Source organism: Nothoprocta perdicaria, unplaced genomic scaffold (genome assembly GCF_003342845.1).
Source record: "Nothoprocta perdicaria isolate Ctin4 unplaced genomic scaffold, notPer1 scaffold_80, whole genome shotgun sequence".
Lineage (NCBI taxonomy): Eukaryota > Metazoa > Chordata > Aves > Tinamiformes > Tinamidae > Nothoprocta > Nothoprocta perdicaria.
This window is the reverse complement of record NW_020456088.1, coordinates 1042581-1069187: the sequence shown is the minus strand read 5'-3', so window position 1 is coordinate 1069187 and position 26607 is coordinate 1042581. Positions and strand designations below refer to the sequence as shown.

Genomic DNA, 26607 nt, shown 5'->3' with positions numbered 1-26607 from the left:
CATCTCCCAGGAGATGATACAGGGGCCAACACTGTTGAATCTCTTCATTAATGATCTGCATGATGGGGAAGAAAGGCTGCACCCTCACCAAGTTTGGAGACAAAGTCAAACTCAGAGGAGAGCTGATAAAGCAGATGGTTGTACTGCCATTCACAGGGATCTGGACAGGCTGGAGAAAAGGGCAAACAGGAATCTCAACATTCAACAAAGTGAAACGCCACATCCTGTACCTGGTAAGGAATAACCCAAATGCACCAGTACATGCTGAGGGTTGACTAGGTGGAAATCAGCTTTGGCAGAAAGACCAGAGCTTTCTGGTGGACAGACTTGAACACGAGCCAGCAATGCACCCTTGTGGCAAAGAAGGACAACAGCACCTCGGGCTACACAGCAGGCAGAGCGTTGCCAGCAAGGTCAAGGGACCTGATCCTTCTCCTCTGCTCTGCACCGCTGAGATGCACCAGGAGTTCAGGCTTCAGGGCTGGGTTCCCCAGCACAAGAGTGACATGGACATAACAGAATGACAGAGACAAGTCAAGACCCAGCAATGAGTTGTTGAAGCAAATAAAGAGGTTGGAGCATCAGTCATCTGAGGAGAAGATGAGAGAGATGGGACTGAACCTAGAAAAGGCTCAGAGACGTCTTATCAATGTGTATAGATACCTGATCAGGCAGGAGGGAGTGAAGAAGATGGAGCTGGAACGTCCTCCTTTCTATCCAGTGCGAGGACAAGCTCAAGGTAAAAAAGTAATTAATGAAAACGGGGTCATTCGACCAGCAATGAATGTCCAAGGAGATGAGCTACTTAGCACAGAAGAATGTGAACGTAGCCACTTCTGGTTTGTAGGAGCTGTTTGATCCCAGTCAACTGATTTCAATGGGAATTAGATTAGGACCCAAGGAAGGGAGAGCAACTTTATAACTTGCGATTATTTAGTCTTTAAGACTCCAACAAGAAATAAATGAACACATTTTCTGCTTCAGGCCCCAGCAAGAGCTCCTTTATAACTGTACAATAAAGATAACGTTGTCTCCTACTGCAATGGTAGAGGAATCTTTACGATTTAAGTTTCTCATGTAACAACACATCAGAAAGAAGGGGACATCCTAACATGCATTATAGTATGTTTTTCCAACAAGGAAAAGAAAAATGAATACATACCCAGAAGGTGACTAAATTTTAGAGAACATCTTGACTTCTAAATGTTGGTATTCAAAGCTGTGATGAATTCCAGGGAGAAAAGAATTACCCACTATTCTACATGTCAGAAAGAAAAGGAAGCAGGCTGGTACTGCCAAGAACCAGACAGAGGGACAGATTTGCTTGACACACGCTCTAGAAGCCCTGCAGGCTCCACCAGCGGTGCTTGTATGGCCTTTGAAGTGGAGCTGTTGCAAGGCTTGTAAGTCCTTCCTCTGGAGCTGGTGAGCTCGGGGTGTTATAAGCTACTTAAGCTCCTTAGTCTAGATCTAAGCAAACAGCTTGACGCACTTACAAGCTTCACTCCCTCCTATTCTGAAGATGTTAAGCTGCTTAGCCCACTGTCTTCTCCTGCTTCAACTTTCAAATTACTACGACCAAATCCTACACAGGCACCCACCTCTGTTAGCTGGATTCCAACCAGCACGAAGGATTCTGCCAAGTCAACGGAGCAACAAAACGATTTTTTATAAGTCCTTCCAAAGTCACAGCCACTATCTGAATGCCTATTGCCTTGGCAACTATCCTGCATTTTTGGTATTCATAAATTTACTGTAACCTAAACAGATTTTCAATCCTAATAAAACTCCTCCTGTCAGTGAAGTCTTTGGAATATTTTGGTTACAATTTTCAAAAAGATTTTTCACTTGCTTAACTTAGTTTTATATATGTTGAAATATGTAAGTTTTTCCTCTTGACTTTAGATTCACTGGGAATGGTGAAAGCTTTCAGAAGAGAGGCAAAGGAAATACAGATTTCATCTAAATCAGGCTGGTACCAGACCACTGGCTTTTACAATTAATAATGATACAGGAGGATCTTTAAACTGAAAATCACGGAGGCTGGCACAAACAGAAATGACACATCCTCCACGGATGAAACCATTAAGACCTTATATCCATAAATAACAGGGGAAAAAAAAAGATCTTAATAAATCTAAATAAGAAACTGCAAAAAGGAAATAACTCTAATCAGAGCAATCTTACATACCCATGATTAATCTTTGTTTTGATATTCATTGCAATGTTGGACCTACCATCTCAATAGGAATGTAATAAAAATGGAAACAATGCAGAAAGGAATAACAAGGATAATCAAAGGAATGAAACAGATTCCAAGCAGACGTGAGTAAGATCCATTACAGCTCCTCAGTGAAGAAAAGAAACGGCTGAGAGGCTACCAGAGGGAGGCCCAGGTCACAAACAGTCATGGAGAAGATAAATAGGGAATGATTATTCATTGTTTCTCATAGCACAAAAGCTATGGAGAAGCAAATGAAATTATCAGGTGGCAGCATCAACACAAACAAAAATAGGGACTTTTCACACGCATAGCTGAACTGGAGGAGTCAGTACTACAGGATACCACAGGTGCCAAAAGTCTGCGTGCTTTCCAAAAGTAATTAGAGAAATTCTTGGGGAAAAAAAAATCCAACAGCAGCTGTTAAATAACGAGCCTGCAGCTCAGGAAGCTGCTAAGCTGCAGGCTGCTGGAAGCTGGGAGGATCTACCTGTTGTTCTAGCCCTCCTTAGGTCTCACAGACCGGCCACTGTAAGAGACAGGACATTGGCCCTTTGGTCTGGATAGCCATTCGCTACCAGCAGAACTACCTTTGCGAACAGCAGCAAAATTATTTCAGTCCTGAGCATTCTTGAAAGATCTTCATTTTCTGACAGTTTTCAATGAAAGTGCAAATTAGAGTTGTCCAAAGCAATTCCCCATGGGGAAGACTAACCTCAACATTTTTTCCTTTTCCTATCAAAAAATATGTAAAATATTTTACACTGAATGTTCTAAAAAACCCACCATCAAGCCAACAACTAAGGGCAGCTTCAACTCTTGCAAAGAGGTATCTGATTTTATCAGCTCTAAATTTCCAAGTACTGCCATCTTCACCCCAGAATGTGTTTGTTTGAAAAAGTTCCGAGGGAACAAGAATCTTACAACTTATAATTATATTTATCATAATTCTGAAGGTTGCAACAATCTTGACCTTTTTTTCCCACATCCTAATGCAATTTCAAATTAATCTTTTCAGTTTAAAACAACTTATCAAATGCCACGTAGCGTGTAAACTACATCTTGATTGCTGAGAAAACATCTCTTTGTAGAACAGTATTAAGGCATGCATTCAAGCTTCATTGAGCTTACAGGTACCCAAGCACTTTCTTGCATCAGGCATTTCTATCCTGACAGCACCAAGAAGCAACAGGAACTGTAAGTTGAATCCCAAGACTTTCTCTCATCTACATGTGAGGAAGATCTAACTCCATGTGTGGAAGAACTTCCCTGTGAGGGTGACAGAGCCCTGGAACAGGCTGCCCAGGGAGGCTGTGGAGTCTCCTTCTCTGGAGATCTTCCAAATCCACCTGGATGCCGCCCTGTGCCCCATGCTCTGGGTGTCCCTGCTGGAGCAGGGGGGTTGGACTGGATGATCTCTAGAGGTCCCTTCCAACCTCAACTGTTCTGTGATTCTGTGACTTCAGTCTACTATATCCTACTCAACAGGTGGCTGGTCAAGATGCTGCTTTGCCTCTTCTCACTGCCATGAAGGACAGAACATAATACAGATAAAAGAAAAAGCATTCTCTGTTTGTCAGGAGTAATTAAACATGTCACTGACTTTCTGTAAAACTCAAGAGCCATCTGAGAAAAGAGCAGTACATCTCCCCATCCATTTGAGTGACGAGGTCAGAGCATCCCTCCCTTTCTTGGCTGCATCTCCATCACTGACTCTGTTCATCATGCTGTAAATTAAATTGCAAAAATTTGGATAGCCTACCTACTGTAATTATCTTTATCTGTCCAAAGAAGGCAAAATGAGATGGGGTGGCAGCAGAGGGTTCCCATTGGCTTGTGGCTGCTGAGTGACAGAACTAGGTTAAGAAACCGACTTTATTCAGGAGAACAACAGAGGATGAGCCTTCTGTCTTGCTACCTTTCTGGGAAGGCTTCAAGACCTCCAATTACTGAGAGCCCAATAACGGTGCAATTTTTATTTTGTACACCCAGGCAGAAACTCCCTTCTATCAGTTGATGACCATTGTCCCATGCTCTCCTGCTGTGCTGCTCAGTAAAGAGCATGGCCACCCTGGCACTGGCAGGCTGCCCTTAGGTCCCCCCAAAGCAACAAGCCCCTCTCCCTGCCTCTCAGCTCAGGGCAAGTGCTCCAGTCCTCCACTACCTCTGTGTTCTCTTTGGTGAACACACTCCAGGTTGTCCATGTATTGGGGGGCCCAAAACAAGGTGCAATACTCCACATATGGTCCAATGAGCGCTGAATTGTAATTCAGTAATTCACTTCCTTTAACCTGCTGGCTATGCTATACCCTGTAAGGCTTCACTGCTGCTAGGACAAACTGTTAGTTCATTTCAGCCAGACCTCCCAGGCCCTTTTTGGCAGAGCTGCTGCCCTGGCTGCACAAATGCAGGGGGCTCATGTGTCTCAGGTGCAAGACTTTACATTTCTCCTCGCTGAATTTCACAGGACTCCTGCCAGATCATACCTCATGGTTTATTCAAGTCATGAGCATGGGCTTCTCATCAACATATCACATGGCAATCCTGGAGATCGAGTTGAATGTGTAAGACAGGGTTAGGTGTACCTAGGATGAAGCACTGTGATACACAGCTTACTTCCTTGGCCTGTTCTCATAAGACCTTTCTCAATGTATATATTCAGAATGCCTCGCACCATAACCACAGACTTGAGGAAGGTCTCTACACTAATAGGTCTCAGTTGATCTAAACCACTTGTGTCTGTTTATGGGATTCCTGTAAGGGTAAAAAGTCAGGAAACCTCCTCAAAGCATGCACAAACACAAGTAACATCACTCTGGTATCTTCAAAATCACAGAAGGCCTGAGGAAATCATTTGGGAATCATTTCTCAAAATATTGTGGGATAGAGCTGGGTCCTCAAAGGATGCAGGAATGTCCTTTCTCTTTGAATTACAAAACATTTCTAAAACACTGCAGGAGGGAAACAGTTATTCCCATCCTGTTCTGCAGCTGAACCTTGCATGAATCAAAACCTGAGGAGTCAACTTACCCTCAAGCACTCTCAAGTTGCACTATTTAAATTACCCTCTCTCTCATGTAAACCTGGTGTTACCTTACTGTTTGATACTGAATATCAATATCTTGATACTCAATATCTCAAACTACTTCTGTTGTGGCCTGAAGTCAGCACTGAAGAATCAGCGTTTTGATGGGCTGCAAGCAAGATCAATCAAACTGATCTTCAAACTATTTTGAAGATCTCCAGAGAAGGAGACTCCACAATAGAATCACAGAATGTTTAAGGTTGGAAGGGACCTCTAGAGATCATCTAGTCCAACCTTCCCGCTCAAGTAGGCACACCTAGAGCACGTGGCACAGGGCGGCATCCAGGTGCGTTTGGACGACCTCCAGAGAAGGAGACTCCACAACCTCCCTGGGCAGCCTGTTCCACTGCTCTGTCACTCTCATAGTAAAGTTCTTCCTCACATGGAGATGGAACTTCCTGTGTTTTAATTTATACCCATTACCCCTTGGCACCACTGAGAAGAGTTTGGCCCCAATTCCTCCAGCAGCTCCAATGGGAGAACACCCATTCCTGGAGAACACCACAGGAACCCTAATGCCCTATCCAGAGTGATGAAACACCAGGATGGAGGCAGCAGCGCGGGCACGAAGCAGCCGCGGCGCCAGGAGGTGGCTCTGCCACGTGTGCTTGGCCACGCTGGACATCGGGCACAACATCCCCTCGGCTGCTGCATCCTCTCCTACAGGGTAGGTAGGGGCAGGTTTGTTCAGTTTTACTTTTCTGGATGAATTCTAAGGAAAACAACAGCCTAAAAATGAAACAAAATCTTGTATGGATGAGTCCCCCGGCTCCACCGAAACGCCACATCCATTTTCCTCTTTCCTAAATAGCTTTCTTCTGCTTTCAGCCAGCTTAGAGTACAGCACTTTACAATTCTTAAAATATAAACTGAAGCATAAAGAGCAGCTTGGAATACTCTATTTCTGATACCAGAAGACACGCTTCATTTAGTTTGGATGTTTTAATCATATAGAGAGAAATATCACTTGAAAGCAGCCTCTTCCTCGCCGGCTGCTAGTATTTAAAGTTCGCACAACAGCAGCCACTGAGCATTTATTCAGGTGAATTCATGTATGTAATGGCGTTGCCTCCAGCAATTCTCCGTAGCTCCTGGGCCTCCTGTGCCTGCTCCCCTAAAGTCTGCATTTATCTTTCTCCGATGATCACAGCTGGGCAGGATTTTCACACTTTAAAGCAGGAGGCCTTGCAGCCTGCATGAAGACACAGCGCTAACAGGCCAAGCTTAAAGGTAAGAGCAGTAAGAGGAAGCAGTTACCATACGGTAACACTGCTGGTTTTTTCTGGGTCTTACTGAGCTAAGCATTTAATCTACATTTAATGAAGAGTCAGTAACTCGCACTGCAAATAACAGATCAGATATAATTGGAATTTGTTCCACGCCACTAGACTACATATATCAATAAAAACAATATCCGCATTGGATTCGGGGCTCGCTTCATTTGCATTTCTTAATTTAGTGCTCAACTAATTTAACAATAGTAATGATTTAATTCAAATTAAAATCTAAGGAAAATAAAACAATTCTAAAAAGCCATTAAAGATTTCATTAAGTTCCATCTAAATTAATATTAGCTTTCTTAACATTTTCAGTAAGTGATTTTTTTTTTCTCTCGCCTCTGAAACAAACATGAAGTTTCCTCTGTGCAGTCAAGCTTCAGACAAACCTTGTTAGATTTATTGGTATTATTTCAAGCAATTAATTAATATACATTAGAGTTATTTAGAGGAAAAGTACAAAGAATGGCAGGAAAATGGATGAAGCTGTTTTTAAAACACTGCATTCAACTGAGATAATTATTCACTGAGCCTTTTATGAAGAGCTCTTTAGGTATATCCTATCCATTAGATCACATTTCCTATACATTTGTGGTGTTGCTCTTAAGTATCAGGCACACGAGTTACTCAAGCCACAAGAGTTTTACAAGACATTTTCCTATAGCTCCACACAGAGCAGTCACTTGCACCTCAGTGCCTTTTCAGACAAAAGAATTCATTTCTGGAATGTGTGCCAGTTAAAAATACATTAATTCCAAATTATTTGCATGCTGCTGCAAGAACAGAAAGGAGGCTGCAGGTCTACAGCCTTGCAGCCTACTGTCTAAATGAAATAGCAAAATTATTTGTGAAATATAGGTATTATAAAAAAAGAAATCTTCTCAACTATTAAGAATGCAAAACATCCTACTCCAGTCCTCAATATTTCAATATTCGCAGTCTGCTGGAATCTGCAGCTGATTTTGGTGCATTGGACGTGACGCTGGGCCAAGCAGAAAGGACGGACGGTGGAGGCAGAGGGGCAAACTGAGGCTGCAGGAAACTGGAATTTCTTGTTTTATCAGCTTAGTTCCTCAGGTAAAGTGAAAATTGGTTAAAAGTTCAGTCCTTTGAGCAGCTGTTTATTTCATTCCCTTGAGCAGAAGGTCTGGAAATCAGGGTAATTGTCCTGCACTCACCTGGTTCTCATGAACCAGCCTTGTTCACCCAAATGGCAACACTGCAATCAACAGGAGCACTCTTGTTAATAACCATTTTACCAAAACACACGTTAGCTAAAACTTCAAATTTTATCACAGCTCAAGGGGGAACTGCAGTTAAAAGAACTTAATATTTTTGAGTCATGAATCAAGGAGAAGATTGAAGAGAAAAAAATCAATAAGAATCCACCAGGTCCCGAGGATATGCACTTTATTTAAAAGCATAATCCACCTTTCCAAAGAAATATTTTTTGTTCTACTCTTTCATGCTTTAAAAACGATCACTTCAGATGTTCACCTGTGCTTCAGTGGCACTGGGCTCTGACATTCAAAGACAAAATTAGGTATGAAATAAAGATCTTCGTTTCGCTTTCTCTGCAGCACAAGTGTTCACTTGCTGGTAAACTTAAATCATCTAATGAGAAGTGCACTTAATTTGAAGAGATTACTCAAGCAGCTCTCCACTTGTATTACTATTATAATTAGAACCACTTCAAAAATAATAAATAAAAGGGGCAATTTTGACCAGAATCAATGCAGAATAAAAAAAATCAAAAGCACCTTGAGTTGAGTGGGACCTAAATGCTTTTAAGCAGTTCAGCCCTGAGTGACCGCCTTGATTTCAGTGCGACTTACAGGGCTACTGCTACACAAGCCAATAAATGACACTTCTGCAGTTTTATATGATTTAAAGTTGGCCCCTGAGAGGATTACGCACATCCTGCTGATCTGTAACAAAGATGAGTGTCCTCCAGTCTTACAAAACCGGAGTGCACATGGGGAACAACCCAAATACAGGCACAAAGGCTGACATTGAACTGTCAGATAAAGGGATCCCAGCAGGGAATAGCAAAGGAACCGAGCGATCCACTGCTGGAAACACGGAGGAGGCCAAGGCAGTGCTGGAAGTGACCCACAAAACCCATCGTCAGCACAGGAACCCTCACTGGAGCACAGGAACCCCCACTGGAGCAGACCTTCAGAGTAGACCACCAGCTGCCCAAAGAGGAAAACAACAAATGATTTAGGGAAAGGACAATTCTGGCTCCTCAATCAGGCTAGAAGACAACAGATATGGTGAGTCTGGGCCAGAGTATTCTGATCTGAGGCCTTCCGATCAGAACCCTTCTGATAGGGTTCACTGATCTAGGTTTGAGTACACCAGCCATATTTTAGCTCTTGAGTTTCACAGATTCACAGAATATTTAAGGTTGGAAGGGACCTCTACAGATCATCTAGTCCAACCTTCCTGCTCAAGCAGGCACACCTACAGCATGTGGCACAGGGTGGCATCCAGGCGGGTTTTGAAGACCTCCAGAGTAGGAGACTCCACAACCTCCCTTGGCAGCCTGTTCCACTGCTCTGTCACCCTAACAGTAAAGAAGTTGAGTTTGTTTCTTAGGAATGTCCTTCTGACAATGAGAATACAGAACACAACATCTGCTAGGGGCAAAAGTGTTCCTTAACCCTCACCTAACTACCAACAAAGCTCAGATTTGGAATATTGCATGAACCATATAAATCTGTTGAAAACATGACCCTAAATCACCCTGAGGTAAGCTACTATCAACGATGGAGTACTTAGATAAATACCTTGGACCTTTGCCACATGAAATATCACTTGGCTGCCAAAATTAATTAAGCAGACCCAATATATTTTCAGGTCAGTTCATTTGCTGTCCAAAATATTACTGGCATTTCATACCATATCTATAATAAATATGTATTGTTACTATTGGTAATACTGTTGGTTGTAAAAAACAGGAAAAAATAGAACTCAATATTATGTGCTTGAGCATACCAGGCACCTTCTAGTGTTTTTTTTCCAGACAGAACATTCAGTGCAAACATTCCTTTCACCTACTGTTATTGCAAAAGTGGAAACAAAAAAAGTCACAGTTTCATATTGTAGTAAGCCACTGACTGATTTATACAAAAGGGAACAAAACGAACTTTCGTCTAACAGAAATTCTGAAAACTTCTAAACAGTCTTGTTTTTCGGAAAGTAGACACGTGTACCTGGAGGTGAAATATTAAGAATTAAGCCACACTTCAGTGGCATTTCAGATGAATATTGACAAGTTCATTTATGTGCAGCAGAAGCATCCTCTAAAAAACTGATTTTGCTTCAAGGCATAATCAAAAATAAAGCTTCACAAATGCACCCTGTCTTTGTATGTATGCACCTATGTCTATTTTCCATTTCAAATTCCATGCTTTAGCATGGTTTTATAGGATTTTTTAAGCTTCCAAATGGAAGACAAACACTTAAACTTAAGTGTTAGAGAAGTGGCCATTTTTAAACTCCCTCCCTCCTGGTGCTGTAATGGATGTGCAGTGCACAGCAGGTACTCCTGTGTTCAGTTTTACTTTTTAAGTCTTTCTGATGCAGTACAATCAGAGTAAGTGCAGTCAGAAAAAGATAATTCAGATTCAAGCCAACTTTTTTCTTTCAGTTCTTTCATTTATTCTTTAGATTTTCCACCTAGGAAGGGTATACGAGAAATGAGCTGAAGGCTGCTCTAAAGGGCCATTAAGTGCAGCCCTTTGTACAGCAAAGGCAGAAGCGACATCGCAGTTCGGAAGCTGGTTCAGGAATCCCATGTCAGCTACCACATTAAGGAAACTAAGGGTCTTGCTTCTACCAACATGCTAATCTCATTCTTCCACACACCACGCAGTCTTTTCACTGATCCCAAATTCCTGCCTTTGTGTGCAAACCTGAAAAATTCATATTTATGCTCATGTCAAAGAGGGAACTTTAAAAGTTAAATACGGTACTTGAAGCTGATTTTCATGAACTTGTCATTCCTTGTCACCTTTTACACTGACCAAACTGACACTGTGCAAGCCTCAGAGCTGAGACCTGTCATTCTATGTGCACCATGCAGCAGCTTTGCTATTGCATAAATTACATACTGCTTATAATGCTAGGTAACATTAAAGTTTAAAGGTGAAAAAAGAATGCCCTTCATATTTGTTCTTGAGAACCACAGCCCAGAAATAACAAAGAAAATCTCCCCAAATTAATTAACTCTTTCGTATGTCTGATAAGAATTAAAGTTATAAAGGCAGACTACAAAATTCCAGTTGTCCTCAAAAGTGTGAACTTTTTCCTTATTTATTTATTACTACAGCAAGAAATGTGGGGTTTGAATGTTTAAATAAGGTGTGGACTGGTGCAGCATTGGGACACAGTGGTCAGAAGTGCTGTATGAAGTGAGCTGTGCAAGAGAAGCTGAATCACATTAAGCCAGAAAAAAAGGGAAGGCACTGGAGGTGCTGGAGAGATTGGGAGAGCTGGACAGAGCTCACTCACCTGCCTGCCACATTGGAGTAACAAAAATGGAAACCTGGAAAGACACAAGGAGAAAGATCTAAAATAGGAAATTGCCTAACTGTCAGCTGAGGTAAATGTAGTATTTTATAAGTAGAATAGTCATGAGGAAAGTGGATTATTTAGGGTGATACCAGAGGCTGCTATCAAGCTATAAATGATTAACACAAAGCCATATAGAGGGGGGCTCACCTCAGACAAAGCTGCCCAACAGAGGCCCCTCCAGAGTCACGTATCTCTATGACTGACCCTGAGAACTCACCCTTCTGCAGAGAGGACCCCTTTCAGTCAAACAACCTGAATTTAGAAAAAAATATCCCATCTCATGCTTAAAACTGCCAGTGCTAAGGAATCCACTGTACATTACTGCATTGCTTGATTTCTCTCTCTTAAAAATCTGCTCCTTGCTTCTTTGCAGTCTGCTTGGCTTCAGCTAGTGGCTACTGAACTTCACAGTGCTGTCTGCGAGGCTCTAGAGTCCTGTACTGTCAAGTTTCCTTTCCCCAGGAAAGGACTTAGAGACTCCAATCAGAGACCCTTGCTAATCTACATGGATTTAAAACTATAGATCAGGCTCCGAAAACAAGGATAGAAGGCAATTTCTCAGATAAACCCAACCAATCTCTAAATCCCTACCTTCCAGAGGGCCACGAAGCCCTAACAAAACCAGCCTGGCTGTTTTTCAGAAGGCTGCTTGAGCACTGCATCCACCCCAGCAGTCATAAACAATCTCTCCTAACATCAGGGCACAGGAATTGAATCATTTAAATACTTGGTCTTTTGCTGACCAAACGTTAAAAGGGATTGTTCAAACGACGACAACGTTTTATCAATGTGTCAGGAAAGCAAGACAGATAGTAGCCTTCCCAATCTTTTTATTAACTCTTCAGCTTTTCGGCCTTCGTTGTGTTTCCTGTGTATGGCTAACAACAATAAAACAAAATAAAAGCAAGACAATAGCCACCACATTAAAAACTACTAGAGCAGATAAGCAGCTTCCTTACTGCACATTAGGTCATTTCCTTTCGAGTCATCTTATCTAACTCTCTTAAAAATTAGTTAAACCAATTCTGGCTCAGGAGAGCATTCATAATAATAAAAAGCCCTTTTTTTTTGTAAAACACTTGGTCGGGGAGCTGGCTATGAGCTGTCCCACCTTCCATTCCAGACCACTGGCTTCAAACCAAGGCCTGCTCGCTCGTGCCTGGAAGGCTCTGCTACGTGATTGAAGTCTGATGCTCTGCAGGAAATAAGAGGGGAGCTTCAGGGCTTGGCAACACCCTGCCTGCCTCACGCTGGCACTCCTACGGGCCAGAAGTTTTATCAGAAAATGCCTATGTCTTTTATAGCTGATTTTACGTGACAGCAAGACTCTGCCTTTGCTGAAGATAGAAGTACCTCTAGAACCACACTTCTCACTCAAAAAAAAATGTAGGTTTAAGATCCCATGGCAAGGCCTGCTTGCATTTTGTACACACTCCATACCAAGTAGCACGGCCTGCACCATCACTATTCACCTTCCAAAGCTGCCAATCTATATTAGCACTATTTACTATTACTTTACACAGAGGATTTCAACTCCCCTTCCCATCAAGGGCGCTGTCCTCAAATTATTTTTAAACTGTTTTCCTCCACTGAAGCAACTGGGCCTCTGGAAAGCAGCCATCCTGCTGCTGCTGAAGCATCATCAGGGCTCTTAGCAGCAAACGAGACACAAACATGAAGCCAGCACAACGTTCCAGTATTGATTTCTCTAAGAAATTTAAATCCCACAGGGCATAAACATCAATTTAATCTGCATGCAACTACAAAATGGCTTCCCTCACAGTGTTCCTCATTGTAGGTGCAACTCAAGTCGCTGCCTGCTTTTCAGGGGAGGTAAAGAAGAATGATACAAGTACCTCAAAGTTGCTGCTGACTTCTAAATGGTCTAGAAACTACAATTGTAGAAGCCAGACAAAGATAATTTTTAGCAAAATTTCTGTTTCCTAGCTTAGTGTGAAGTCATCCCAGGAGTGTCCAAGGACCTGTTTGGTCTTGCCAAACCAGAGAGCCACTTTCTTGTCCAACAGAATAACATGTTGCTGTGAAGTGACAATTCCATGGCTCGCCTTTGGGATTCTGTGCCTCTGTGTCACCCTAATAGTATTTTCTGGGCACCTTCTGCTGCCATTCCCACAGACTGAGAGTCACAAGTTATTACTACCCTCCGCCTGCTGAAAATACCATCAGATGGAAATAGTATCTGAAGAGAAAAATGAAAGCACAATTTCACATCTTGGAGTTTGCCCTCCTGTGATTTTACACAGACATCTTTAGAAAGCAGAAATTCCCACTCTTACCACTGAAAAGTCAGGCCCACCATGCACTGGCACTTCCTCATCTTTCCATCATTGTAGAACTGCTATTTTGTTTAAGGATGCATCTAGTTGTATGCCCAATCTTTTTATCATACCCTTGAAATGCACTTAAGACAAAAGAAAAAAAAAAAAAAAAAGACCTGTTTTTACCCCAGTGTAAAACCATGGGCATGTCTCTGTTGCCTCAGCCAGTACTTAGGCACTCAGGACTGTCAGTACAATTCAGGGCACGAGCATTATTGCAAGCGACGGATTTATGTACGTAGCAAACTGTAAATTACATAATAAAAAGACGCAGGATTTTATGGACAATGCTTTGGCTTGTAAAGCTTGGCTCCTTCTATCCATCTCTCCCCCTGCTGATGATATTTAGGTGGCAAGAATCAGATTCCTGAAGGTATGAACACGACACCGACAGCGCACCAGGCAGCTGGAGCTTTGTGTACCCACTGAAAGGCACAAAGAACTCCACAGAGACCCATGGCCAAAGTCAGCAGCTTCAAGCAGTCACACAGGAAGCAGAGGCACAGCCTGTGCACTGCTTCCCTTGAGTTATATAATATACATCATGGCAATATTTACTTCACCCAGTCATGCTTGCAAGGTAGAATTTGCTCCCAAGTGGGATCACTGGTAGGTCTTCACCGGGTCCAAGTAAGGACTGAAATGTTCTCCTGTCAGCAACAACATGAATTTCAGAATTTCTTGGTCAGGAAGAGAATCAAATCTGAAGTGGCCATCAAGATTATTACTGTATATACAGGCATCTCAGTTTAAATCACTAGAGCTTTGTAGCTGCTGTGACCATGCGAGTCAGGGAGCTGCGGAGACTGTCACTGCTCTACAGAGTTGGGTGGTTTTGGCTTCAGAGACGTTGCACAAGTTCTTTGCTTCAACAGGTTCCTGTCAAGTGCATCTATCTCACCAGGCTCTGAACACCAACTGCTGAGCTGAGCTTTCCAAGGGGGAGAGAGGAAAAAGGAAGTGACAAACCAGAAGATGTTTATGCTACAATCAAAACCCGGGAAAATTAAGGGAAAACAGCAAAGCTTCACCTTATCTGCACGAGCCTCTGCATTGGAGCATGTAGACAACGGAGGGGGCAAAGCAAACCTTGTCTCGCTCTCTCCATCCCTTAAGTAAATAAGGGAAACAGGATAGAGGGCGTTCCTGCCTCATTTCCCCTGGAATGTGATCGAGAAAGATTAGAGCCATTATAACACAGCAACACACACTTTGGAAACCCTTTAATCACAATTAGTCTGAGGTCCAACTTTTCTCTGAAGGATTGTCGGGTGCCTGGGTGCCACATCCCAGCTTCGGAGTAACAAATAAAAATGAGACAGAGTCCCCTGCCCTCTACTGGCCTATGAGTCGCACTGAAATTTGTGCTCAAACCCACAACCCAGCATCAACACGGCAGTTGTTTTCCTATTTTTGAAGCTAAAATATTATTTGCAATTTATGGAGGTATCGGCATAACAAACTGGAACAAAACCTCAAATATAAAACAATATTTCAGCTTAATTACATTTCTTACTGCAGAGCTCGCTAGACAGAGAGGAGATTTGAAGTACTGCTGCTAGCAAGATAATAAATTCATTAACTGAAACCAAATTATAAGGGATTATCTAATTTTTGCAATGTTCATGCTGCATATCCAAGAAGTCTAAGACAGATTTTTTTTAACAAAATTCTTTTCCATGTATGCTGCTTTCTGGCTTATCCTATGCTTTCAAGATTACTGTCAGTCAAGCTGAATTTGGCTCAAGAATTGAAAGGCAGGTTCATGATTCTACAAATGCTCTTTTATGGCACCTAGGGAAATTTGCAGTCAGTTTTCTGGCTCATTTGCACCACTGAGACACAACCACAGGATGTCACAGGAAAATGTCTGCTGTGACTGATCGTGTCACTACCATGTTCTACTACAGATCCACTTAATAGGAGTCATCATCTAAATAGGAGTCATCATCTAAATTTCAGGACTTTGTAAGCAATCCTCCCCCTGGTGTAAACATAAAAAAAAGCCAAGATTTACACTGTTGTAATTATATTCTGAATGTAAAGCAGCTTGATTCCTGAAAAAATCAAAGTAAATTCTCCATGTAGACAAGGCCTAAACGGAATCGAATAAGCACATGGCTTCTGACAGTGAATTTAATCCAAAAGATAAATAAGCCTTTAAATCACATTAAAAAAAAATCAGCCTGAAAAACAGCAGCTTATTAAACACGAGAAAGTCTGATACCATCCCAGTAATTCCCACAGTGCCCATCAGTACCGTGAAACACGTTCAAAACGCACCCTGCTTTCCGAGCTGTCAAACAACAAATGCAGATGCAAAGCTGCCATCGCTCCACAAATACAGAATATGACATTTAAATACTGCCACTAAGGAAAAGTGGGAGACGAGTACAGCCTACACTATGTTCTTTTTCTTTTAAAGCAACTGATCTGTTAGTTACCAAATAGCTAAAAGACTCTTGAGACTAGAACAGCAGCACTGAAGGTTTCAGGGCAATCACATCCATTGCCTTTTTATCGTGGATAATATCTGTGGATTTTATTGTGTGTTAATGTCTACAGTATTTTAAATATTTTTAAGTTTATTAAGCCATATCCTAAAGCTAGGTAGGTTTTTGGCTGTCCTGCTTAGCCAAAATGTTTTTACAGATTATTTCTACCCATTTATTTTGTGTTAGAGTTGCCTTATACCTTAGCTGGTTCTCCTCCCACTGTGTTTTTTGTTTGCCCCCTGACATATACAGAGTGTAAATGCAACCTCTTCATGAATTTTCTAGGTTGAAATAACAGAATCTAAGAAAGTAGGATTAGCAGGTATTTTAAACATGACCTACTTCAATCTGCCTGTCTCCATAAATTAATAATGTTTCAAGTATACAAGAAAACACGTAACAGGCAAAAACTTTCCAGTGTAAATTTATAAGGAGGTGTTGCCAGACCTCGTGATTTGTCCCAGAATCTCTACGTTTTCATAAGTTCTAGCTCCTAGAGTCCTCTCTTTACTATATCTATGTAAAAAGAAATCCTTTGTAATTTTGTTTTCTGGATTACAAGATAGAGAAAAAACTTCTGCTTTATGAACAGAAAACTGGTGAAAAAGTGAGCTCAGGACAGAGCCAAGTATTAAGTACAGATTTCAGGTTTTCTGAGTCATGGTCATGTGTTTTAGGCAGAAGGCTAGTCTTCTTGTCATTATTAAACTACTGGAAGCCTAAGCTATCTTTTCAAAATTGACACTGCACCTCAATAACAATGAAATAGCAAGAATGCTTGCAAAAAGCAATCTTAAAAGTTAAACCCTTCATCCTTCTAAAGTTACTATCTGCCAAAACTTTGTCCCCATCTTACCATCAAAAAATTTCCAGGAAGCTAATTTAGAGTTCATACCAGTTTCTATACACCAGAAAGAAGAGGAATCACAATACCAACATTACTTTCCAGACTTATCTTTCTGCTTGATCTCTAGTGCCAATAGCTCTGCAGCTTTTTCATCACACTTACTGACTCTATATCCCAGCTTTTCAGCATGAATCCTCTTGGCCATGAACTGCCCTTCGATCAATGCTCGTATCTCCACCTCCTTTGGAAAGTCCGAAACCTGTATCAAAGAAGGAATACAGTAAGGTAACATTCACCTTATACAGCACACTACACCAAGTTGGAGAAGGGTTAGAATTACAGAACAAATTTATAGTTCATTATTCTTATTTTCACCTTGAAGCCTGATTTCAGCTCAGCCCCAGGTCTTCACTCATTCACACAAGGTGCTCCTAAAGACTCATGATAGAAAATGCAACCCACAGTACTGATAGCCAACCCTTTAGTCCTAAAAATCAGTGCATGATGGAAAGATGTTCTAGTTTTGATTGTAAATTCTCTACGTATTCCCCAGCATTAAAGGCCACTTAGATAACTGCATCTCAAAGCATGTAATACTGAAGTGAGTGGACAAAACACAGATGCATTTGGCAATGTCACGAAGAAAGGTTTAAATCTATTTCTGTCCATATAAAAGTGTAACCACTTTATATCTGTTCATTATTGTATTTAATTTCTATGTGTAACACTTTTCTTTTGCCAACCACCATATTAGAGAGGCAACAGAAATAAGAAAATAATGAAGTACAAAGCAAATACAGGGAATCTTTCACAAAAACTTGATTTTTTCCATGCCTTACAATAAGTACCTACAATTTGGATAACAGCAAGAAGTGACTATGCATTCATTTAAACAGTGAGTATTTAAGAGACTAAACTGCAAACACGAGATAGCATCAATCTCTGTTTATCTAAGTGAGGTCTAATCGACTGGGAGTCATGATTGATCAAAGACATCTGTTGAGTTTTGGTGCCACCTGGAAAGACACTGAAAAAAACATCCATTCTTCAAAAGAAAAAAAAAAAAAAGAAAAAAAAAAGAAAAGGGGAGAAAAAAAGGATACAAAATCTTTCTTCTCCATAACACAATTTCTGCTGTAATTCCCTTTAGGTATGGACTTAGAAACCACCACATGGCTTGTGGGTTACCCAAAGATGTGCGGGGCAGTAAAATGAGGTATTGTCTTTACATATCCTTTCAGAGTCAGATGAAACATAGTTCAAAACAGCCTCTGTGTGTCTTCAATTTACAAGTTCTCAATAAGCTTAAAGCTAACCCTGCTTTAGGAACAGTGTTGATTCCAGTAAAACTGTTTTCATGCACGGGAAGTATTTCATAAAAAAAAAACACCCTAGAGTTCTAGTTCAGACTTCGAATTGCAGATGCTCTCAAGCTACAGAGCAAATAATTCCTTAGGAGAATCATCCCAAGGACTTGCATCAATAAATGAAGCTCAAAAGCAAATATCTCAGATGAAAAAGATAATGGCAAAAGATATCAAGCCTTGACAGTACTTCTTCAAGGTTTTAGACACTAATGAGATTATTACTACCTTTTGGTTGTCTCGGTTGAATCTGTGAATCCCAACAGCTTCAGGAGTAATTTCCATCACATCAAAGTAGAAACCTGTATCAAGAAAAATTAAAGAGTCTTATGTTTTCACTGAGCTGAGAGTTGCATCCTTATTTCAGCACATAGATAAAATCACCATAAACATGTATCACCTATATGGAAAGAATATTTCAGCCTGCTTCATTAGAAAAAGCATTTCATTTTGGTAAAGTACCTCCCTGTGCACACACAAAAAGCACATAGCTTGTTTCTTAACTTAATTTCAGACCAGGTATTTATTGAATTTAATTTTATCACTATCAATTTACAAAGATGTGAATCTAAAAGATGGCTGGAGCCAGACATGCTTAATAGTTCATTAAAAATCTGAACAATAAAATAAGCAAGTCTAGATAACAGCAAGTATCCACATACACACAAGTAGGATAGATAACAACAAATCTTAGAAATAATTTCAGGAGGTCCTATGCAAGGATGAAAAAAAATGAACAAATGGTAGGTTAGTAAGAAGAGTACAGGAATAATGGGACACTTCATGCACTAGATTAGATTTTCTGAGCTTATTAGAGAGCACCAGATGTTACAAGCAGAACTGGTCTCTGAATAGGTTTGATGAGACCTGAAGAAATGTAGTAATGTTTTGAGGATAATTAGACAAAAGTGTGAAAAAGATTTTCTTTGTGCTGACAGCAAGAAGAATTGGTCAGAAAGATATTCAAGAAAGGAGAGAAAAAAAAAAAAAAAACAGAAGAAGATGAGGACAAGAACTTGGCAGATTAGCTAAGGAACTACAGAGGGTCTCTAAGGTTCAGATCTCTGGAATAAGAACACACCGTAGCTCTCCTATGAATATTATTCAAAGCTAAGAATAGTATTATGCTTTAGCATACATAACCTTAAATTAGGTTCAATATTAAATGTTTTTCAAGTATGTTTTTAAATTGCCAGCTAGTAGCAGTGTGGGGCACAGATGTGTGCGGGCACTCCCAGGGTAGGCCCAGCTCAAACCTCCTTTCTGGCCCTGCTGCCAGACTGGATCCAGTAGATGAGGCCTTCAAGCCAATTTCCTCTTCAAAATTTTCCTCCTATCTTCTCAAGTGCCTCCCACACACAACAGCAGCCTCATCTGTTTTCTGTTCCTCATTCCTGTTTCTTACCCCTATTTCTCCCATTAAGCCAGCTTTGCCTTAGCAGATGCCTCTGCCCATCTCCACATCTCTGAAGCCTCCAGTGGCATCTTCTGGCCCACCAGGAAGGGCAGGGGACAGATGATAAAAGGGAGGAAGTCTCACCCATTCCTTGCTTGTTTTGCTTCCCTCAGGAACTAAGACTTTACTTGTTTTTACACATGAACCTCATTCTCAAGTAACCCAGAGGTTATCTGAGGATGCAGGTTACTGAGGATGACTTCCATGAAATGTCCGTTCTAAAGGGGACTGAGTTCTCCAAGTGACAATAAAAAAAAATAAAACTTCAATGCAATGGCATCCTTGAAATAACAATATTCTCATCAACTTGCTTTTTCATTTCTTCTTCTTATATTACTATGTAAAGTGTTTGAATTTGGGGATTTGGATTAATTTCTTCCCATTTTCAGCAACACCTGAATTGATTTGCCTTCTAGTGAAAAAAGATGCCTTGCCATTTTAATACCTCATAGAGAATAGATTTCACGGACAACAGAAGTAAGTTTCTAAAAATGAAATCAGTACTAACCTCTGTCAAGCAGTGTTTCACACTGTCAAGAAACTATATCTTAAATTCACTTTTCTAGGGAATGAAGTCTACTATAGTTTAAATATCTGGATTAAAATTAAAAAAAAAAAAAAAAGGAAGAAAGAAAGAAACACTTTTCTAGACAGGTCTTTTAATTTAATTTTCCTCATATTAATTCAGGCCTAATACAATGATTCCAAATCCATCCCTAAAATGGTTTAATTTTAATATTGACTACACACAGGCTAATCTCTCCTCAGCTTACTCCAGAGCTACATATCACACCTGAAAAATAGTAAATTTTAGGAAAGAAAGTAATAAACATTTTCAGGGGATTGTTAATAATTTTAAAATATTTTTGTTGTCATTTTGTTTAATTTGATTCACTTAGCATAACATGAGAAAAAACAGAGATGAGATTCCAACTCCAACTGGGGAAAGTACAAAAAATCTGCTTATCATTTGATACTAGTATCTCTGCTGTGTTCATATGCACTTAACAGGGTCGTAAAATAACATTTGGACATCAAAAACTTTGCAGACTAAGAAAGGGAGAATACAGAGCCACTTCAGTCTACTTAGTTTCAGGCCTCAGAATAAAGCAGCAAACTTTAAGGAAAGCCTCTTTCAGAAATCACTAGCTTTAAAATCCTACTCCTAACAGGCTATTAAAAGGCTTTCCATTGCCAAAACAGTTCCATAAATATCTTCTTATTATTTACTGAGGCCTATTTACTAATGGTAAATCCTATCATGATCCTTAGCCTACTAGGACAGTATTTCTTGGAGTAGACATTAGGAGTTTTCCCTGCTCCAGTTAATGATTGGACTTTATCATGACCCAATTAAAATGTAGGTGCAAATCCCACAAAATTTTAAGTGTGTCTAAGGAAATCCTGGAATTCCCAGCTTTGCTAAGGCTCATACCCAAATTTCCATTGTTTCCAGCAACAGTTGACGTTAGGGCTTTGGAGAATTCATCCCAGGAGCCTGAAGCACAGTCATCTCTGATCCTCTCTCTCATTAGAGACCCGTTCTTAAAACTAAAACACACAAACACACCACAGGCATTTGCCAAACCATTTCGTCCTAGATTTTTAATGTAATTTCCTGTTTTACTTAGCATTGCTAATTTATTATATCAGATGAATATTAATTTATTATATCAGATGAATATAGCTGTGCAAACGAAGATGCAATCATCTCTTCCTTATGCAAAGGAGTGGAGAGGGAAGGAAATAAGGTAAGAAAGAGTGGAAATATTATGGGACCTGTTGAGGAACAGTGCAGAGATGCTGGGATAGCCCAGTGAGTCAGTTCAGATGCAGCCTGGCAGGCTCCATCTGCAGATGGAGCTAATTACTTGAGGGAGAAGTTCTTGAGAAGTTCCTGAGTTTCTTGAGGGAGAAGTTCTTGAGTTTCACAGAACTCGGGTTCTGTGCTGTGAGTGCAGAGGCAATGGTACCATAAGCAGCCACGGGTCACTCCGGCAAAGCTGATGCTAAAAAGCTCAGCCAGAGATGACTCTGAGGAGGAGCAAGAGTGGCCCCATATTATATTCCTGATTTCAGGAACATGGTGCTGGCACAGAGCCAGCTTGGGTCCAGTAAGATTTACGAGCTCTAGCTCTTGGCCATGATCTGGCAAGGAAAAGCAGCCCAGCTGCATTTGCATGGTTCTGTTCCAAGGCTTCTAACCCCTACTGGACCAAAACTGGCTCCGCTTTGAGCACAAGTAATCCAGAAATCCAACAATTAAAATTGCCTGTAAAAAATGCATCTGCTCAGTGCCCATAATCTGTGCACCCCCTATGCCTTCACTTCCTTGGTCTCCTCTGTGAATATAACACTCCTGCAATTCACTGCAGCATTTGAATGACTCTGCTTCAAAGGAAAGCAGCTTGTATGCTGAAGATATCTGAAGATACTGCCCTAATAACCTCAACTTTACTAATACTGTTCCCACATCCTACAGGATCCTATTAATGTACATTATAGATAAAAGGCAGATTTGAGCTTTGTTGAAGTTTTGAGTTTGGTTTTGTTGTGTTAGAGGTAAGGGGTAGTCAGGACCAGAGGGAACAGATTGAGTTAATCACAAATGACATCAAATCTGCACTTCAGAAACAACTTTTTTGAGCTACAAGCTATCTGACACATCTTTATTTTGGAATAAAGGAAACCATGTTACTATGAGAAATAAGCAATAGTCCAAATAGTGTGTATGTGTATATATATCTATTTGTATTTGTGGATGTATATATCTGTGTGTGTGTACATATGTGAGAGCCTTAGGAGGGCTGCATCAACATATTCACAACTAAAGTGTTGCCCATTTCTGAGGACCTTCCCAAGCAATAAAGATGCTTGATTCCAAATTATAAAGAGGGCTGCAGGGCCCCATCCATTCTCCCCTGCTAACAAATTTTGGGTTTCTGTGCACTCCAGGGGATTTAGACACAAGTTTTCTGTGTATTACTTGTAAATATATGCCTAGGTGGTCAGCCCATTTTGAAACTTTTCCCCTCTCAAATACAGTGACTCAGGGAAGGACAGCACAGCTTTACCCATCCTTCCACCAATTTGGCTGCCTAGGGGCCATGCTATTCCCTAACTGCAGCAACCAAATGCTACCATGAGGACCATTCTCACAGCTGGGCTTCTTGAGATCTTAGTATTTTCCACATGCAGAGCCTAATGTGTCTCTGGCCAGCACTGAGCACCCTCCTCTACGAGAAAGGGAATCTTCACCTACCCCGTTATGTCCCCTCTGGACCACTAGAACAGCACAAAAGTTACAAAGCCTGGTCAAGCGCCTGACATTACCCATCATTATATTTCAGATGATTGTTATTCCTGTACATTAAATATATTGCCTTAGATGCAAAGTGAGTTGACCCTATGTATGCAAAAAGCTAATTTCATCTTCTTATTGCCATGAAAATTATCCTCCACAACTCTGCAGTTGCAGTTACTCAAATTAAGCAATGTGAGTGTTATAATGTTGATGCAAATGTTTCAACTATAGATTGCCATTTACTGTACAGAATGCTGAATGTTGTATTCATTATCATTTTGCAAAAGAAATAAAACGCTAACACAGAGAAAGAAATATATCTTATTGATCCCAGATGTACAAAAAATAGATTATATTACCATAAAAGTGCCATATATGCTTGTGACTCAACGGGGTTGCAGAGGATATGACCTTCTAAGGCAGGAGTTGGTTCTTGGATCCAAAGAAACAATGTGTCACTTGTGCCAAGGCTAATCTAGAAGAAAAAAAAATAATTGAAGCCTTATCACAATGTGCATGGAAGGGGATACAGAAATTAAATTAAAACCATTTGTTATTACCACTAATTGTTTTTAAATTACACATTAAGTCAACTGGATTCATACTGAAGCTAGCTAGCTCTGACTTGTCACGTCAGTGAAATACACAGCAGACAGTGACAGTTTAAAAATATTCAGAGTTTACTTAAAATCCTTCAGCTAGCTTACAAACTGATAAAAAAAAAGCTTGAATGCTAAAAACAGATAATCAGCACTAACATTAATTCAACTGATAATCTACAATTATTGTGCATCTCACCATTTTACTTGTTCTGTCTTTCATTTATTCAGGGATATAGATAGTTTTTCAGGGATATGCTTGGACTTACTGTAATATCTCCTTCTTGAAGTCTCATCCCTGCCAATGATGCTGAAAGCAAGAGTCAGAGCAAGAAATACAAAGTTATTCAGGTGTCTCAGTTTGAGTATGCTTCATGCTGGTCATGGCTATATAAGGGCATTTTGGTTTTGTGAAAGAGGGGAAAAGAGTTTGGGTAAAGGAGCGATGCTGAGCATAGAATCAGAATGCTCTGCACAAAAAAAGTACAGAATTACAAGATTTTTCCAGGGCTTTACACATTCAGGTTCTAAGAACTGTGGACTCTTATTTAACGTGGCACTTTAAAGTACAGAAACTCCCACTTATGTCAGATCATTGACATATTTATTACCTTAAGATAATAATGGAGTTTTAGAAAAAAAAAAAAAAAAAAGGCATTTGGGGGAAATTGTTTAACCACCTCTTTTAATATATACACCAAATATAGCATAATGTTAGTGTGACACAGCCTCCACCTCAATTCAAACCTGAATATGCAACTGTAGCGTGGCTAGATGTTTTACTTTTGTGATCTTAAGAAACAGTCCAGTCTTTAGGAGCCCTGAGACTGACCACATATTAACACTGTCCCTTAAACTGAGACCTAGAGAATCATCTCCACCTTTCAACTTGACAAATCACAAGTCAAAAGTTTCTGAATCAACATTTTCCTCATTAAAATAGAAGTAATTCATACTAGGAATAGCCTCTTAGGTGAAAACAAACCAAAATGACACCAACAAGGGTTAAATGAAGATGTCTCTAATTATGAGGCAAAAGGGAATTCATGTGTAGTACCCAGCTTGTACAGTATGTCTATACCTGAGAAGAAAGTGATGTAAGGCTGTTGGAAAAAAAAGGTATTAATGGTGACAGAAGTGTATAGGGAGCACTTGAGAATTAATGAGATTGATTTTAGAGATTTAGTTTGTAAATAATCATATCCACTGAGTCTTACACATTAATCATCTCACCTGGATTGTCTCCTGTAAATGCTACTATTTTACAGTCTGGGCTAAACCCATAACGCTTAATATAATAAGGAGAAATAGGCCCCTAAAGAAAAAAAAAAAAAGAATACACAGTGAAAAAAGCTAAAAAATGTAAAGTAACCTTGCAAAATAAGACACAACGTGCTGTAACAACGAAAACAACAATCCCAGAGCAGATGGGATAATTACCTTTTTGGATTTGAGACATAAATATTCTAGAGATTTTGAAATACTTTCTCTTTTTTATTTTTAAAAAAAAGAGAATCTCACAGATACCTCTCAGATTAGATTTTGAAACATGTTAAGTAAATACTAACATTTTAACTCTGGAACTTCATAAATATATCCATCTATTTTGCACATGTTCCTGAATATTTACCCACAGAAATTATAAATTCAATTATAAATTCAATGCAAGCCTAAAAGCAAACACAACATTAATTAATATCACAACATCATATACTAGCATATGGCCCCTGCTATTTCAAGGGCAAGAATTCTCTTGTTTTAACCATATTTGATTGCCAAAGAGAAGAAATTTTAAAAAGAGAGAGAGAGAGAGAGAAAGAAATATATCCTTAAAAAATATGAGGACATGGGTAAGCATTTTTAGTATGTTCTTCCTCTTTTATAGATGACTGGCATTGGAATTACAAGCTAGGTACTTTACTAGTGCTGAATTCAGAGGGATGCACACTCTTAAAATATGCTGCACCTCTAGCACCAGCCTTTCCTGTGCTGACTAGTAAGACTAAATCAACTTCTACTTTAAGAGACATTCAGCTTGATTTGATTTCACTGTTTGTTTGGTTTTTTTTTTCACGTGAACTGAGGAGCTTTAAATATCCAAAATAATTCATAGAGAGTAACTCATTAACTCTACGAATGGTTTAAAACAAGGTCACTGTTAGGAAATGCAAATGCTGGGTTTATTCCTGCTACACACATGCTGTGCACAGCTCTGCAGTGACCAGGTGCTTGTGGGCACATAGGCAGGAGGAAAAAACACAGATTCTTATCACTGGACCATCTGTCAAAACTTCTGTTTTCGCACCCCAGGGCATGCAGGAATCCGAGAGGATGCACGATGAAAGCCATGACAGACACCAACAACTAAGTGTCAAAGGTGTCTGCTCCTGCTCTGGCATATACATTTACAACACATCTGGAAATACTAAATGAACCAGCACAGCTCCGAGGATTAGAATGCATGGAAATACACACAAAAATATATGCCAAGAAAGTCCCATTAGTTGAACTTTCAGTACATAGCCCAATTTCTTCCAATGACAAGCTAATAACAGCTCTTCTGGACAGGAACATACCAGGACTGAGTGGGATGGCACAGGGCATCCTAGTTTCTCAGCTAATCCAGGTGCACAAGCATCAAGGCAGGACTTGGACCATTCCTTTTCACGAATCTTCAGCAAATTCATCCCAGAACCTAGAAGACATCACAAGAGGCACCATAAGTCATTAAACACATACTTGGTATGGAGAAAACAGGCAGCATTGCATCAAAATAGAATTTCAGTTCTTGTAAGCATAAAGAGTGCTATTATAGGTGGTGACTGAGCCTCCGCAGAGCTTTCACCTGCTAAGGTAACAGAAAATGTCACTATCTAAATCCATGCTGACTAATCATTTATTATACCATTGCTTTCTTTTTCAGAGAGGGAGGAAAAAAAAAAAAAAGTTGAGGTCCAAAAAATCAACAGATCAAATTTTCAAAAGCAACCTCTAAGGCTAACTTGGAGAGTCCAGCTTTAAATATGTAAGTCATGATTT

General features: G+C 40.1%; 1 protein-coding gene across 2 annotated transcripts in view; it reads right to left on the bottom strand.

Annotated features, from left to right (window-relative positions):
* XYLB (xylulokinase) overlaps positions 1-26607 on the bottom strand; it is a 77641-nt gene that overhangs the window by 35819 nt on the left and 15215 nt on the right. For both annotated transcript variants that reach the window (XM_026051929.1, XM_026051930.1), the window contains exons 9-15: positions 26145-26263; positions 24802-24883; positions 23838-23878; positions 23329-23444; positions 21101-21216; positions 18438-18511; positions 17008-17104 (exon numbers count right to left, since the gene is read on the bottom strand). In XM_026051929.1, the coding sequence (XP_025907714.1) occupies positions 17008-17104; positions 18438-18511; positions 21101-21216; positions 23329-23444; positions 23838-23878; positions 24802-24883; positions 26145-26263 (645 nt within the window). The remainder of the gene's footprint in view (positions 1-17007; positions 17105-18437; positions 18512-21100; positions 21217-23328; positions 23445-23837; positions 23879-24801; positions 24884-26144; positions 26264-26607) is intronic.